At 39.8% G+C, this 17,229-nt stretch overlaps 1 protein-coding gene across 1 annotated transcript; it reads right to left on the reverse strand.

Annotated features, from left to right (window-relative positions):
• Nucleotides 1–12,063: 12,063 nt before the first annotated feature.
• Nucleotides 12,064–16,660, reverse strand: LOC137185740 (homeobox protein otx5-like). Its single transcript, XM_067594073.1, has 3 exons — nucleotides 16,464–16,660; nucleotides 14,993–15,144; nucleotides 12,064–14,705 (listed from the first exon to the last, which is right to left on the reverse strand). Exons 1-3 carry the CDS (start codon nucleotides 16,561–16,563, stop codon nucleotides 14,067–14,069), a joined length of 891 nt encoding a protein of 296 aa, XP_067450174.1. The 5' UTR covers nucleotides 16,564–16,660; the 3' UTR covers nucleotides 12,064–14,066.
• Between the last annotated feature and the right edge of the window lie 569 nt (nucleotides 16,661–17,229).

A 17,229-nucleotide genomic window follows, 5' to 3' on the forward strand; every position in this document is an offset into this window, starting at 1 on the left:
AGGTTGAGAGGCCGACCCTCAGATTAGTACACAACTGGTACAGTGTGTGTGTGTGTGTGTGTGTGTGTGGGAAGGAGGGAGTAGGGCTTACAGAAATAAAGTAGAGAGGGACAGAAGGGGAAGAAAGAAGAGGGACAGATGTATAGGGTGGGTGCATTGATGGGGGGTTGTATATTTAACAGGAAACTCCAGAGGAATGAGGAGTTCCAGAAAGACTTCATGAGTACAGTTGGGTAGAGAAACAGAGAAAGACACTTACAGACAGGTGGATGGTAGAGCCACTGCCCCAAATGCACCTTAACCTGTAAATCTTCCAGCAATTGTTGATTTCATGTGGGAAAAGAAGCTAGAACTATATTCCATATACAGTTAAGTTGCCAGTATCCTTCATTAGAACTGCTTGGCGTATAGTCATAAACTTCAGAAACTTCTTCCCCCAACACATTCCCAACGTTGGAATATAGGGGGGCTGTGTCTGACAATTTCAGTAGCTTTCTGACACTAGTAATGCAACATTCATGCCCATTTTGTGCAGTAATTGACCAACTGTGTGTGGGTGTGAGAGTAAGCAGAGTTTGACCCTGTCAAGCTCTCTTTCTCCATTCTTTACACCACTATCTGTGTCACTTTTCATGTGAACTACTGAGTACAACACTAGGGATGCTGTCAAGGAGAGACCGTCTGAAAGTGTGCATCACTATCCCAAATATCAGAACAACTTCCTTAAGACACAGTGAAAACCTTCCACTACAGAGTTAGTATGGTCAGAAACATTCCCCCAAGTATAGGCAACTGGAAAATAAAGGCCCCACTATGCTTGGAACAAATGAGTTCAGTCAAAAGTGTTTATAGTTGTTCTGAAAGGCCACACACAAAGGCAAAATGAAAAACTTGAATAAAGAAAGGGAGAAGTTGAGGGATGGGTGAAATGGGCATGATTGTCAAATCTTCTGTTTCAGAAAGTTACAAAAATTGGCGAACTCAAGGCTGGGGTACGATTGAAACAAACAAGGTCATATGAAGTGTTGTGTTGTACCTGAATGGGTTCAAAGGTGGAGCATAGAGAGACGAAATAAATCATACAAATAAGGATTTCTCCTCAAAAGAATTCATGGTGTTGCACTTTATTGTACATACAATGTAACAGAGGCAGTTCTGTGAAGGCTTTAAAACTAAGGGATGGATAGAAAAGTTCAAACTCTGCCTTACTTTTACACATCTGCAAACATGACCAGTCACTGCATGACGTGATCTTGACAGTCAGATCGTCTTTTTCAAAAAGTTACAAAATGGGGTCCAGGTAGGATGATCGGAGGGAGATGGAGATTGTGGTAGTGATAGGCGGGAACAGGGAGGGGGCAGGGGGTGAGTGGGTTCAGACTAGATGAGCACACCACCACTGAGATTATTGTAGTGTACTAGTGCACAAAGGGACAGAGCGGGTGGGGGGTCTGGGGAACCTGAGGGTGGGGGTGTGGAGGGAGTCGGGAATTGCTCCCAGGGATTAACCGTGTCCAGCCATTAGCACAGCCTGGTAGACAACTAGCAACACAGCAGGGTTCAGTACAGCTACACACACTGTTTAACAAGGCCTGTAGCTGTTAATGAAACATGGTTCTACATGCTGTTTTGTAAGAAGAAAAATACGGGTTGGAAATACAGTGAGTTTAGTAACAGAATATCATATAAAGTTTTACTTCCCTAGATTAAGATGGCAAATTCTGCAACAAGTGTATTTTGACTATTATGATGCAGAATGACTCAGAAGAATACTCACAGAAACAGTCGATACTATCAGCTTTTCAGGTTCTTATGCGTTATTATGGATCCCACTGCTTTTCTTGGCAACCCAACCAATCTCACTCCTCATGCCTAAACCTAACCAACCCAACCAACAAAGGCAATGAGTGCGAGCCCATCAGAGGTAGAGTAGACCGTGTCTTGCCAAGAAAAGTAGTGGGATCTATAAATATACGGTTCTTATGGCTAACATGTTAGGCTTAGGCTACGCATTCTGCAGACATAGAGCTTGTGCTTCTGATGAATATAAATCCGATATTCGCTCCTTTTAGCCCTGTTTTTGTCTGGGTGGTTAGTGGCCTGCCAGAGCTTGTCTACTTGAAACTTTCAGTTTTTTATGCTGGGTTGGTGAGAGCAGAAAGACTCAACCATACTGGCTATATGATGCTGGTAAACCTAAACAGTGACCTAAAAAAATGGCGAAAGCAGCAAAGTGCTGCATAGTTGGCTGTTATTTAGTGGGTTCAGCAATATAAGCAACCCTCTCACCCTTTTACGCAGAATAATTTGTTTGTCAAATTCTTTGTCTCAGTGTTTGGAGCAGGGCATAAGGGTGAGTTTCTAGTTTTCCACAAGGGTGGCTAGCCAGAGAGAGAAATAAGAAGTATCTGAGACTTATGGTTAGGCTAGGCCGCACCACCAAGACTGTTTATAGGATGTGTTTCCTCTAGTTGACTCAGGTCTTCTATTAGTGGCCGGTGAACACACTGCAAAATTTTCCAGATTTTTCTTTTTCAGGCCACTATGAACCTTTTTCACCTGTTTTTGTGAGAATCTTGTTATATTCTTGGAATTCAAGAAAAGACCCTCAACAAAGGCCACAAAATGGCTCATGGTGTCAGGGCCCTGAGGCAACATCAAAACGGTCAAAACCTTAACATATGCTTTTCCAGAAATGCTTTGAATAAAATGTCAAATTCTCATGTTTATATAAATATAGTGTTTGCATTTGTGTGACATCACTGGATTTACTTTCATTTCACTTGACTCCAAAGCTCAGTCTTTTTTGCTGTTTGTGGCTGTGAGTTGTGTTATTGGGTTGTACTAGCGTGTGTGTGTGTGTGTGTGTGTGTGTGTGTGTGTGTGTGTTTGTGTGTGTGTTCCAGCCTGTGTCTCGCAGGCCATGTGCTTCCCTAGTCACACTGCTACCAGAAGCAAGAGGGGAGGGAGAGGAGGACATACACGAGTCTCCGCGGACACACACACTGTCTGTCACTATGCTGGGTTATTTTTCTCTACACCTCCCCCTAATGACCAGTACTGGCATTACATGACACACACAGTACTGGCAAAAACACAGGTAAATACACTAAACAAATACATTTCAGTATGCAAAAATGTGTTTCCCCCCTTTGTTCACAAAATATAATTCATATCAAAATGACACACTACAACAAACATTTATTTAAATGGTGAGTCTAAGATCTAAGCAGTGATGGTGGCAGAAAAGGCCCTGAAACAGGAAAAAACAAGTACAGTGGGAAAAAAAGCAAAAATATTAAAGTGATGACATTTTTTTCTTATTGTTTGTGTTTGACAGAGCAAAATACATTTCAGCTGGTTACATTTGTAAAAAAGCACATTATAGGTATAGGCTGAAAGAAAGTAAAACATTTTCTGTTATATATGACAAACTAGGAATGTATGTGAATTCATACTTTTTGTTGTTTTTGTTAACTTGTTTTTTTTTTTGTTTTTTTTTAACTTCAAGTTCATTTCTGACACTTGGAAAAAATCCACCAGTTATGATTTATTTTTTATTATTAAGTCTTTTTTAAACACTATGCCATAATTATGAGATATTTGTTTTTAAGTGGCAGAAATGGGCTTCCATACAATTTAGTCACATTTTAGAATATACAGTATATTATGTAGTCTTATATCAAGTCTTACGATATTTTGACATAAAGCCATATGGCCACTCTGTTATAAATAATGTAAATCTGTAGAGTTAGATTAGCAAATTATGTGAGATATAAAACAAATTTTAACTTTGATACCCATGGTATGGTACATAGATCTGTGGTTTGTGTACAAAAAAATAGAAATGCATATATTCATATAGTCACACACAGTAAATATTTGTGAGTGTGAGGCTGTGTATCAGTCATAAACAGACCGGTTGTGTTTGTTGTTGGCAGTATGAAGACAAACGGGCATGTAAATAGCCACTGAGTCACAGAGATGAAACAAACATGTTGACTTGTTGTTTCCAGAAGGGGCGTGTGTGTTTGTGCTCATATGTGGCCGTGTGTGTGTGTGTTTCTGTGCGTTTGTGTGTGTATGTGTGTGACTAATATTTTGTAACTTAATGGAGACACCCCCTGACCCCCACCCCACCCCATCAGTTTGTGATTGGTCTGTGGCTCCAGCATTGAGGATTAGACCATGTTTCCCCACTTTACGTTCCTCTCTCTCTCCTCTCTTCTCTTTTCTGTTTCTCCCTCTCTTTCTCCCCGCATCACATGATCCGTTACATCACGGGATTGAGGTCAGAGCTGGATTAGGGTGAGCGAGCAATCGAGAGAGGCAACGCTGGAATTACTGAAAGTGAGGGAGGAGAAGTGGGAAGGGGGGCGTTCAGATGGCCCACAGATGAAGAGAGGAAGAGAATGAGAGAGAAGAAAAAGAGAGATGGGAGATGGGGAGAGATTGAAACAAAGAAAGAGGAGGAAGCGCAGGAAGGCAGAGCAGGGGGATGGAGATATGCAGGGGTTTACACTAAAAGGGGGATTGAACAATGCAAAGGTCTTGGTGTCATGTCTGATGCTCTAAATGAAGTACAGTGTGTTTGTTGACACAGTAAAGCTCTGTAAGAATAATACATTTGGAAAAATCATTTTCCAGAAGATCAAGATGTATTCACCATGCAGTAAGTCAGATAAAAAAAACAGCAGGGGACATAAATGTAGCGGAGAGATGGGCAAAGTTGAAAAGTTCAGGCAGGAACTCACAGGCTGTACTGTAGGTCCGTTTGTTGCCAATAACAGAGCGAGAATACAAAATACTCCATATAGTTTTCTATTTAGTTTCAGTATCCTGCAATGTAAATGTTTTTTAAAATATTATAACATACTGTATATTTGCCTAAAATCTTCAACTGCATTCTTTATCCATAAATGTTGTGCTAGTAAATAAAAGATGCCCATTCATATTTCTGTAAAAACAAAAACGTTCATTTGGCCGTCTGACTATGTTGAAAGGCTAATGAAGTCAACAGCTAAACTTTAAAACAATATGTCTTATAGGCTCATGTTTTCCAAGTTCATGTCATGGATGAATTTGAGAACTTAATACTGCAGTTCACCTTTTCAGAACTGCTTTTAATTTGTAATTAATGTTGTGTGTTATATATATTTTAGTGTGTTGTTTTCTATCATCACATTAACTTAAAGTGTCTTTGAGTACCCTGAAAGGCACTCTATAAATAAAATGTATTATTATTATTATTATTATTATTATTATTATTATTATTATTATTATTATTATTATTTAATTACATTAAAGTTACCGCCACATTATTCCATATGTTAAATGCACAGCTGGAAAATGCAAAGTGTCTCTGCTTTAAAGTGTCAGTAACGGTAGCAATTTAAATTTTGAATGGCAACATTTGTCAATACATACTAAAGTACAATCAATGACATAAACAAAGATTCCAAGTGCAATTACACACAAAATGTGAAAAAAGTCATTTGTTAGTTTGTTCTGTAGGAATTAGGAAACAAAAAAACTGAGTGATGTAAGGTAATAACAGTGGATGGTGTGAATTAATTCTAGGTGGTATTTCAAAGTTAGCATGGAAAAATAATGCATGGATAACAAATAGTATCTAAATCAATGTTTTCTAACCAGCTTGTTAATATCTACAGTACCAAGCAAAAGTTTGGACACACCTTCCCAGTCGCTTCAATGAGAAAGTGTGTCCAGACTTTTGATTGGTACTGTAGGCTACTTGTGACCCCTCTACTTTTAGATACCCGCAGAGGTAAATTATTCAGTAGTTCAGTAGAAAAATGGAAAAGATCAGAGAAAAGTCCAACAAAATTATTTTCATGTGGTGGAAATATGTTTTCTTCTATCCTGTCATCATCTCGGGAGTCTTGTGAATCACTGATCTAAATAGACCAAATAGATCTGATCAATGAATGAACATGTGCCAACACATATCTACTTCTAGATCCCTCTTCTCTGTATATAGTAACAAACCCTTTCATCTACTTTCATTTACTCTTATCTTTTACTATTTCACCTCATCTAATCTCATGCATAGTTTTCTGTCTCCATATTTTACTTTTTCTCCCTCAGAGGGTTACATCTGGTGTTCTTGTATTGCTATTTATTTTTAAAAAAGGGGGATAACAGAAAGAAAGAGTTTTTTGGTCAGTATAACAGCTACTACTCGACAATACTCTAACATGTTTATATATCCTTGATAGCAGCACGCCATCCAGAACAGATTTCTACAAGAAAGAAAGAAACAAGAAAAGAAAATCAGACACAATTAAATTACATCACAGTGTTTCAGTCCTTGTAGACACTAGGGATCTCACATTGACCCTGTAGAGGCACGGCAGAGTTCAGGGTGAACCAGTGAGAGCCAGACTACAGATTATTCTACATCACACTGGCAGGGAACTGGATGGCCTGACTGGGCCCGGGGTTCCTGCGGCCTGCTGTCACACCAAGGACAGATACAGTCACACAAGCAAAGGAATCATGTTTTTGGCATTGCTCCTTTTGGTGGAAAGTGGTTAGCACTCACCTTTGGTATTATTGTTTAATGTGAGAGTAGAAAGTAGTAAAAAAGAAGTGAATGTATGAAACTCTGGCTGGATCAAAGGACAGAAAGATGGCATAAATGAAACTTGTGTTACACAAGAAATATCACTGAAACTATTCATCTCTCTGCACTGGTTGTACATGCTGATGTTGAGTGGACTTCATCTGTGTTATCTGCAAGAGGTCAAAGTTTAATTAACGATACTTTATGTCCCATGATGCACTGGGCCTCCGAGAGCATCTGTCACCAGGGAACATTGGAACCAATTTGTCATCTGGAAAGGCTTTAATCCTGCCGATGAAAAGAGAAATGTCCAGAGAAAGATGGACATAGAAGTGGAGAGATAGGGGAAGTGGGATGATGAGGAGAGAGTGACAGCACAGAGAAGAAGAAGAAATAGTGGAGGAAGAGGAGGACGACGAGAAGGAGGAGGAGGAGGAGGAGGAAGAGGGAGACAGTAATCCTGTCTAATTCACTTAGTGTTGCGCTGAGGGAGCAGGACACTAAGAGGATTTGGGACATTCTCTAAATTAGATCAGCAAGAATAACAAACTGCAAGGAGAGGTGGAGCGGAGGGAACGAGGGGGCACTCTGGGAGAGGTGGCACGAAGGAAGGGGCGGATGAGGGAAGGTGGCATGAAGGAGGGAACACGTGAAGTGACGGCGGAAACAGGAGGATACAGAGGAGACAGAAAAGAGTTTAGATGCAGAAGAAAAAATGGAACGGAGCCTATGATTGGAGGTCTAGGGTGATAAAGGTTCATTGCCAGTTTAAATCATTTTGACAAGTTTTCCTTGCAGATGATGTTTGTAGTAGCCACAAATGAGCAAGGCCCCAGGAAGTAGGAAAAACTGGCAGAGGTATTCAAAGTGGTCAATCAAAGAGAAGTATAACCCACTGATGTACACACACTAAAACATTCCCACCTGTTGCCTCAGATATCAGCAAATTCAGTCAGCAACACTCCAATTAGCACCCAACGCCAAGCACTCCCATAATCTAACTGTTTCAGTCCAACATATCATTAATCTGTGGCTCTAAACTCTGACTTTTACTATTAGAGATATTAACTAGGTGTTAAGTTGTAATCTGCAGTAAAGCCCTTAGCAGAAGTGTATGCTGAGGTTGACAGTAGCTGGTTGATCCATTCATACTGTAATACTGATCCTGTTACAGCCACTAGCTGCAGATCACTCACACCTACTTACACTGCAGCACTGTGTGATTTAGCAGCATTAATGCATGATTACAAATCTTATTTAATGACTTAACGCAAATTATTATTGTTTTTATAATTTATCAATTTTGTGACAATTCGATGATAGCCGTATATTACAGACTTATATATGACACAGATTTAAAGGTAGACAGATTGCTTGGTTTGCTGTGGTTTAGTCTGCTCCATCTGCCACCCAGGAGAGAGGCACTGCTGTGCACGGGATACCTTCAGTTTTTGATTTTTTTTTTTTTTTTTTTTTTTTTTTTTACAGATTTTAAAAGTGGTTTTAATGTTGGGGAACAGTTAGTGTTTTAACAGCTGGTGTGGATAAAAGACCACTTAAACGTACTTATTCTAACAAAAATTAGAATCATTTTGTTGCAAAAAGTTTATTCTTATTAACCTAGAAATATTGAAAGCGGTATTATAACTGAGAATCCCTGCTACATGTAGCTCTGTAACTGTGCAACCTTGTAGTTTCATGTTGTATATTGTAATTCTATGTCTCTATATTGTAATTTTAATACTGCAACTTTTTTTTAGTTTAACTTTCTCAGGTTTTTTAGTGGCACAAGAAAATGTCAATGTCTTATCTATAACTCAGTTGTTTGGGCCAACACTTTGGTCTAGACTGAAATATTTCTAAAACTATTGGATGTGCTGCCATACAGGTATCCATGCTGCTGATAGGACGAATCCTACTGACTCTGGTGATCTTCTGACATTTCTTCTACTGCTACCAGCACGTCAAAGGTTTCACTTCATCCAGTGAAATATCTCAACATCTACAGGAAGGGTTTGGGACAAAATGTTATTTTCATGGTTCCTGGACAAGAATGCTAACGCCTTTGGAAATTCCATGACTTTTCCTCTAGTGTCACCATGAGATTAGTTTTCAGTGAGATGTCTCAACAACGGATGGATTAGAATACAATTGGAATACAATTTGGTCCCTTTTAGGATTAATATTAACAGTTTTGGTGCTCCTTTGACTTCCCCTCTAGTGCCATTATCATGTCAAGATTTAATTTTTTCCAATACTTTGGTTTATGACCATAGATTTGGGAACATTCCCATCAGCCTCAGCTGCAGCTGCACTTTGTGTTTTAACACTAGTTATCATGTTAGCATGCTAACACACAAACCTCTGATGGTGAACATGTTAAACATTATACCTGCTTATCGCAGCATGTTAACATTGTCATTGTGAGCATGTTAGCATACTGATTATAGTGTTTATCTTGAAGCATTGTTAGGCCTAAGAGCAGCCTTACAGAGCTGCTAGCATGGCTTCAGACTCTTATTTACTGCAACAGGGTCTAAGGACAGAGGATGTTGTGCAGATGATAAAACTCTCTGGCACTTGCTTGCGATTTTGACATACGTACATAAACCTGGTTTGACTTGATAAAAGCCTCACCCAGACTGTGCTTTGTGTACTATAACCACAATCCATTCCCAATACTAAGTAGACTGCAAAATTATTAATGCAAAAAGCATAACTTCACATCCTGGATTTCTTTTTAATTTTATATTATTCTAACGAAAGCAAAAAATACATTTTTGTTAAGCATGTGTGTGTATCTGTGCCATTGTCTGTGTAAATGACTTTTGTCTGTAGCTGTGTTTGGTCATGACTGTCTGTTTGGGTGTGTATGTTTGCTTGTGTGTGTGTGTGTGTGTGTGTTTAATGATGACTGTGAATGTGTTCCTGTACATATACTGTGTGTGTGTGTGTGTGTGTGTGTGTGTGTGTGTGTGTGTGTGTGTGTGTGTGTGTGTTTGGGAGTGTGCTTGGCGCGTGTATGCTTGGCGGCGTTGGGATTAGGAATCGATTAAGAGGAAATTGGACTGCAGGCAGGCAGGAGGGAGGAAGAAGGGAGGAAGGGATGAGGGGAGGGAAGGGGGGAGGGAGGGATGATGGAGAGGCTGGTCAGCTCTGGCAGCCTGTGGCATGATTACAGTGTGCCTCCAGAGCAGGCCGGCCACCAGCTTGTTTGTAGGGGATTAGAGAGAGGAAAGAAATGAATCATATTTCAAAGTCCTGAGTGTATCTGTGTCTGTGTCTCTGTGCTTCAGAGTCCATATGCTGCTGCTGGGGGATTACAGGGCCACACTGCCTGCAAAGCACAGGAGGGGGTCTATCTATCTATCTATCTATCTATCTATCTATCTATCTATCTATCTATCTATCTATCTATCTGTCCATCTATCTGGCTGTTATGAACTTCCAATATATTCAGTTTTTATGAATATGAGTCTTTTTGAATTGAAGCTCCACTCACAATATCAGTGACACTATGAAATTGTAAAGTGTAAAATTGTGTTTGATGCATATCACATAACCTGTGTAAAGGGACAACCATTAGAGCCTGAGCCCGTCAGTGACCATAGTCTACTGCACTTTGTTAATGAGCTTTTGGGCTGGCCAGTGTTGCTGTGTCACCATGAGCTTGAACCCAGCTCTGTGTTCTCAGTCTAAATCCTAGTCAGAAGGTGAGTCTCGCTGTTACTGAGCAGCCTGAGGTGTAAGGTGCAGCAAAGCCAAGTTATTCTCATTTTGCCACAGTGTAAGAACATTCAGCGTTGAAAATCTGTCTGATTTAAATGTGTAACTATTGCCATTCAGCATTTTGTAGAGTGCAATGTGCAACACGCTTAGACATGCAAGATGTGCAGGTTCAACATCAAGTCAAATGTGTGTATTTTTTCTTCAAAGTTAACAATAAAATATCTTTAGAAGCTGTTTTGAAAGTGCTTATTTAGGATATTTAGGTCCTGATTCATATATGGGAGATTGCAGCAATGAGGATCATGATCCAGACTAGTTGTGCCTTTTGCATGCTACCGTCCTGAAAAAGTGGAGAAAGAGAAAAAAGACAGAAAATGGGCTACGATAACTTTGAGGAACATGAGTATCAAAGTGACATATTAAGGAGTTGATGAAGTTAGAAAGGAGCTGCAGGAACTGCTAGCGAGCCTCCTATTAAAAAAAATGAATAATGTTACATTGTACCATGACCACACACAGACAGAGGGGGAGGAATACACTGTAGGTAAGAAAACATAGCATTTGTTTTATTTTGCGGACTTGTCTAATTTTGCACTGATTGTTCCAACTCTTTGGCAATTTATTAAGTTAAGATTTATGTTGACTTACAGCCAAATCAAGTCAGTTCAGTTAATTTAAGTTTGTTTTGTTATTGTACATTTTCCACCAGGGACAATTTTGCTACTAACTGCATATTACAAAGTCACATAATTTAAAGACTTTAATTAACAAGAGTCTAGCACCTCTGTGAAGATGTAATGAGGCACTGCACTGCTTTGAGCTAAATGTTAATGTCAGCATGCTAATATGTTAACATGCTGATGTTTCTCATGTTTTTTTTTTTTTTAAACATTTACTAAACAAAAAGTACAGCTGAGGATAAAGAGAATGACATTAGTTTATCAATCTGTCCAAAAGTTGTTGAGACATTTCACTCAAAACTACAAATCACAACCTCATAGTGGTAGGAGTAGGATTCATCTTCTGGGGATCATGAATATACATATTTCATAGCAATCTATCCAGCAGTTGGTGAAATATTTCAGTCTGGACAAAAACGCTAGCATGGCTAAAAACAACAGCACCAGTTGACAACAGGGTAATACACATTGGGCTGGACTTATCATTGAGAGCAAAACATGTTTTTTCTCTTGAGTGTATCGTGTCATAGTGATTCAAGGCCCTTGTTTCAAGGTATCACGGATCTCAACACACTGTGAGCAAATATCATCCCTAAAACCTTTCATCCAGAGCACTTCACAACCCCCGTGGAGCTGACCCTCTGACCTATCAGTGACAGCAACACACAGTAACATTCAGCAATCCAAAAAAATCTGCCCATCTCTCGTACTTGAGTTTGGTGCTGGCGGAGCGTTGGGACTCAGTGTTATGGTTAGTTCTAATCTCTTTTCTGTCCTCTGCCCTGCTCCCTCTCATCTCTGCCCTATACCCACTCAACCTCTTGTATGGATTAGTGGAACGATCCCAGAAACTGATTCCCAATCTCCCCTCTGTGGATGTCCGACATTCCCTTTTTCTCCTCTTGCTGCCCTAAGGGCAGAGATATAGAGGGATAACACATGTCAGAGGAATACAGTAGCCCTGCCTTGATGCTCTTTGCTGACATTTAAATCAGCAGAGTCAGGCCGGAAAGAAAACAACAAAGAACATTCAATGCCAATGATTTACAGAACACAATGACACCAGAGTTTTAATGAAGTCATTTAATGTCTCAGAAACATCATAGCTATCTAGCATGGTAGTGGTGAGACTGGTCAAACACAGGAGACAAATGAAATATACAAAATAAGAAGATTCATTCATGTCAGAAAAAAAAGCAGAGAAGATTATAATAATGCAAAAGATAAAAGTACAGTAAATGATTAAGAAGCATAAACAGCATTGTATCCTATTACTGCTACTTTTATTGGATAAACCCCTGAGTTTGAAAAAAAAAGAAGCAGAAACCAGAAAAATACAAACAGAAAAAAAATAAAAAGTTGGCAGTTTTCTAGAAATTAAGAAAGAGAGAGATTCTGTTGGGTGGAGCGTCTGTGTAACAACACATTGCTGATACCAGACATGATTGCATTTTTGCGTTTTAATATTTACAAAAGAACGACAAAAAAGTATATTAGCAATATCCATGTCAGCTGAAGACATAATATTAATGATGATAGTAATAATACTGATAATAATATCAACTTCAAAACAAATTACCACAATTTTTACTTTAACGAATCCACAATTTTTTAAAGAAACATAGTAATGTTTAAGTCTAATACAAAAAAAGAAATCAAACGATACATCAAACACATATAGTGGTACCCATCACATCTTTACAGGTTGGAATTGAGAGAGGCACCGAACTCTCTGTGCAAAGGGGGGCTGCGTGGCGGCCCAGTCCCTTCCCTTTCTCTGGTGCAGTCTTCTCTCCCATCAAATACCTTACTGGAGCAGTTTATCAGCAAAAAAAAAAAAAAAAAAGTTTATTATAAAGTCATTTGTAGATTCAAGAACTGCTTCAACAATCAGTCAACCGCTAACCTCATGCAAACACTGTGAGATGGAGTGGGGGGAAAAGTACTCGGCTGCCAATAGCCACAATGCGACCATTGTTGCCCAAATTGTCTGGAGTTGATCCTATTAAACTAACAATGTATGAGCCATTCTGCTAATGATTTCAACCATGCTCAAAGGCAACAGGTTTGTACTGCAGTCACTTCAGTGACTAACTCTACCCCCTCCGCTTGTATCACACACAGGCTGCAGAGGGTCAGTATCACACAAGGCTACTGGGAATCATCAGCTTGTCTGCTATACAGTTTTTACGTGAACTAGTGGCCACCCTGTAAAGACATCTCTTAGGTGTCTTATTTAGGGGAATTGAAATGTTTGGCTCAAAGCTTTTTGAGTCAGTTCGCTGATGAAAAGCAGCTTTATAAAAGAAACACATGACATCAAATACAAGACATGTCTAGAAGGAAGAAATTAAACTTGGGCTCTCGTCAGTTATTCTACACTTTAAATCAATTTAAAGGCTGTCTATATTAGTGATGCAAATAACTTATAGGTTACAGAAAGTACAACTGTTGTTGTGCTGTGGCAATAAAAAAAAAAGAAGCACTGTTTCAAATTTGGTACAAGTAAAGGCCAGTTAAAAAGTTTCTGACTTATGCTCTATCAATCGAACCAAATGTACAAAATGCGTATTAATTAACTATTGAGTCAGCAATTGATTTAATGCATTCAACATGTGCCAAGTGGCCTCCTTTGTTTTCTCTTGTACTGTATTTAAATCACAACTATTTCAATCTTCTGATCCACTGAGCTGCAGCATTAAAGCTGCTGTTCTTTCTCACTCATGTGATCTTATTGCACAGATATTGCCATATTGTTTTCCTCGGCCATTTCGCAATTTCAAGCCTGATTTTTAGAAATACTATACTTTCATCTCTTTGTTACAATCACCAAGCCAAGCATCAACAGATCAGTTTACTTCCACACATATTTTTTCTGAAACAACAAATATGAAGAGATTATTTCATGTCATTAGTTCTTAAACTGATATGATTAATTTATTTGTGTGTCCCAAGTTCTCTTCCTTCTTCTAAAACACACCAAAAATAATTTGGGTTATTCAACCCACTTTGATTCGATTCCTCACATCCTCCCCTATCCCCTTCCCTCCCGACCCCCCACTTCTTGATATTTACAAGACCTGGAACTTCCAGGAGTTCTGGTCTTTGTAGTCCAGACAGTCAGTGGCATTGAAATTGAGCTTCCAGGCAGCTTGGTCCTTGTAGTCTAGACAGTCGACAGCTCCGAAGCCCAGCGAGGCAGCTGTGTAGCCTTGGGAGGAGAGCGAGGCAGGGGACTGGCTGAGGGGTCCACCCATCGAGGAGGCTGTGATGGGGCTCAGGGCGCCTCCAGTTCCTGACAGCTGCGGGTGCATGGGTGACAGGTAGGAGCTACAGTCCAGGCCAGTGAAGTAGGACGAGGAGCCTGCGTAGCTCTGGCTGTAGGCTGGGGCCTGGGTGTAGGTCATGGGGTAGGTGGTGGTGCGCTGCATGCAGGGGGTGGTGGAGGCAGACAGGGGGTCTGGCAGAGGAGAGATGGAGGCTGGGCTCCAGATGGACACCGTGGCGCTAGCAGAGCTGGAACTGGGGGTGATGGCGGTGCCTGGAGGAGGGGGTGGAGGGCTGTAGGGTCCGTTGGTGGGGTTGGCACTGGCCTCAGCGTTGGCCTCACGAGCAGGAGATGCCTTCTTTTTAGGGGGCCGTGGTTTGGACTGGCCTGTGCTCTGCTGCTGCTGCTGGCGGCACTTGGCACGGCGATTCTTGAACCAGACCTGGAGGATGGCAGGGTTGCATCAGAGAGGTGTGAGGTTAATTATAAAGTCAGTACTTCATTATTAAATCAACTGGTGTAAAGTAAATGATCTAACTGGTAAAAGAAAACAACATTTTGAACTATTTCCCTTTCTATCTCTCTTCTTTTCCCCTTTGCTCTCTCTCTCTGTCTCTCTCTCACACATGCACAGACATTTCTTTCTAAAATCACAGCTATACAATAGAATTAAATAAAAATAATAAAATACTAACACAATACTCTGTATAATAGTTTGCAATCTGTTACCTGGACTCGGGACTCGGGCAGGTTGATCTTGAGGGCCACCTCCTCTCTCATGAAGATGTCTGGGTAGCGAGTTTTGGCAAACAGAGCTTCCAGGATATCCAGCTGTGCACGCGTGAAGGTGGTGCGCTCCCGACGCTGCTTACGCGGGGTATCTACAAAGAAAAAAAACATTATTGTAATAGTTATTATTATTATGCTTGCATAGTTTTTTATGTTGGTATTAAAAAGATTCTTCATCAAAACTTCATTACCAAAAGGCCTACAGCTGTAAAGGTCATTTATCTGTTGGTACAAACATTTAACACATATAAAAACCTTGCAAATTATTATATAATTTAACAGGCTGATAGATTGGAAATAGCATAATATTAAAATGTATAATACACTGTATTTACAGTATAAGGTATTTTAATAAATAGCACCTCAAAATTAAATAAATGTAAATCTCAGTGATTGCTTGTTAATCAAGTAAATTATTTAGTTATTTCTCTTGAGTTGTTATTTCTTCACTTCACCTCAGTTCTACTTTTTATTAATTACAACTACAACATATTTTTTTATAGATATTACTCTTTAGAACAGGTCTTTCAAAATAAGATGAAGTTAAATAAATTTTAGTGGATAATTTTCATCAGCCCATGCTGATGTCTAGTGTAATATACAAGAGGACATGTGATGCTGAGTTAAATAATGTCTGTAAATGATTGATGTATTTTTATTGATTCGATTAAAATTAAAATAAAAGGTCTTATAATTTTCATATTTTATAATAAAATCTGTTTGAAACTAAACATAAAAAGTGAAGAAACGAAAGTGACTTCATATCATAGATTTTGAATTTTAAAAGTGGCCTTAAAACATCAATTTAATGTGAGACAAAAAGGCCAAACAGGCCTTCTGTCATCACTGCCACACTTCGGCATCATCATTCAAACTCTCCTCTCAAGGATGACAGATGCTGATCAGGCCATGTAACCCAACCAGACAATATAAGAAGTGTTCATTCATGAAAAGAAACATTATGGCATAAAATAAAACACAATGAGCATCCCTTTGTAAATAGGTTACATGTTAAGAGCAACAGATTGGAGTCTGTTTTGATGTTAAGTCTGTGTGAGAACAGGCTGCGTCTGCATTCACACACATTTTTTATTGTTTTTTGACTCTATAATCCGCTGAATTTATAGGTCAAGTGAACACATGTTCTGATGACTGAAGAATCACAGACATCTATTCATACAGTACTCATGAAGCAGAAATTAACTGATGAATTTAAAGAGAAGAGATACAATTAAATTCGTTCCCTTTTCAATGAACAGTTTAAGCAAATAAAAATAATTTCATTTTCTGTGAATTCTTCCAAGTCCTGAATTTCAAAATTAACTTTTTTTTAACGTGAAACAACAATGACAGTACATGTATGACTTTATATAAAACCCACACAGTCAGGAGTCAGAAAGCTATTACTTACTGGGATATCCAACGGCGGCGGAGTGGAGCAGATCCATGCCCGGGCCGGACAGCGTTAACCCGTTCACGGCGTAATGGGGTTGCTTAATGTAGGACATCATGCCTCCTGCCGGCTTTAAAACACTCCCTCACTCCCTCACTCTCTCTCTTCTTCTCTCAGACCGGGGGCCGGGTCTCCTAGCTAGTCTCCAGGGGGTGTCTCTCCTCTCTCTCTCTCTCTCTTCTTTCTCTCTCTCTCTCTCTCTCTCTCTTCTCTCTCTCTCTCTCTCCGGTTTTTTTTTCTGTCACTCCCTCCCTCTCAGTTTTTCTTGTACCCTGAGTTGTTTGTCACAAAGTTGTTGTTTTTTATTTTTCCTTGTTGTCTCTTTCCTTCACTATCTTTGTCGGCTGTTCTGACTATCGAGCCAGACACCTGCGGTTCTATTAACTGCACAAGTGACGGCAGTGCGCCTACACACCTGTTTTAACCTGACGCGTAAAACCACAGCAGCCTTAGAGCCCGGGAGTGTGTTTTACGCTTCCTCTGTACAGTTAAGAAAGACAACAACAACTTGACATGAGTCTATGAATTAAGACACTAAATGAAAAGACGATAAAAGCTAATAAACGACACCCTGCGATGTTGTTTCTCCATCCAAGTCGTGCGTAATTGCGGTGCGCACCGACGTCGCCAGGCGAAAAGTGCCAAAAGCAGCAGTTCCACAAGAGTTCGGTCGTCTGCGGTCTGATGGGTTCTGAGAAGTGTAAGGGCCCCTGGTGGTCCCTGG

The sequence above is a fragment of the Thunnus thynnus genome, chromosome 7 (genome assembly GCF_963924715.1).
Source record: "Thunnus thynnus chromosome 7, fThuThy2.1, whole genome shotgun sequence".
NCBI classification, from domain to species: domain Eukaryota; kingdom Metazoa; phylum Chordata; class Actinopteri; order Scombriformes; family Scombridae; genus Thunnus; species Thunnus thynnus.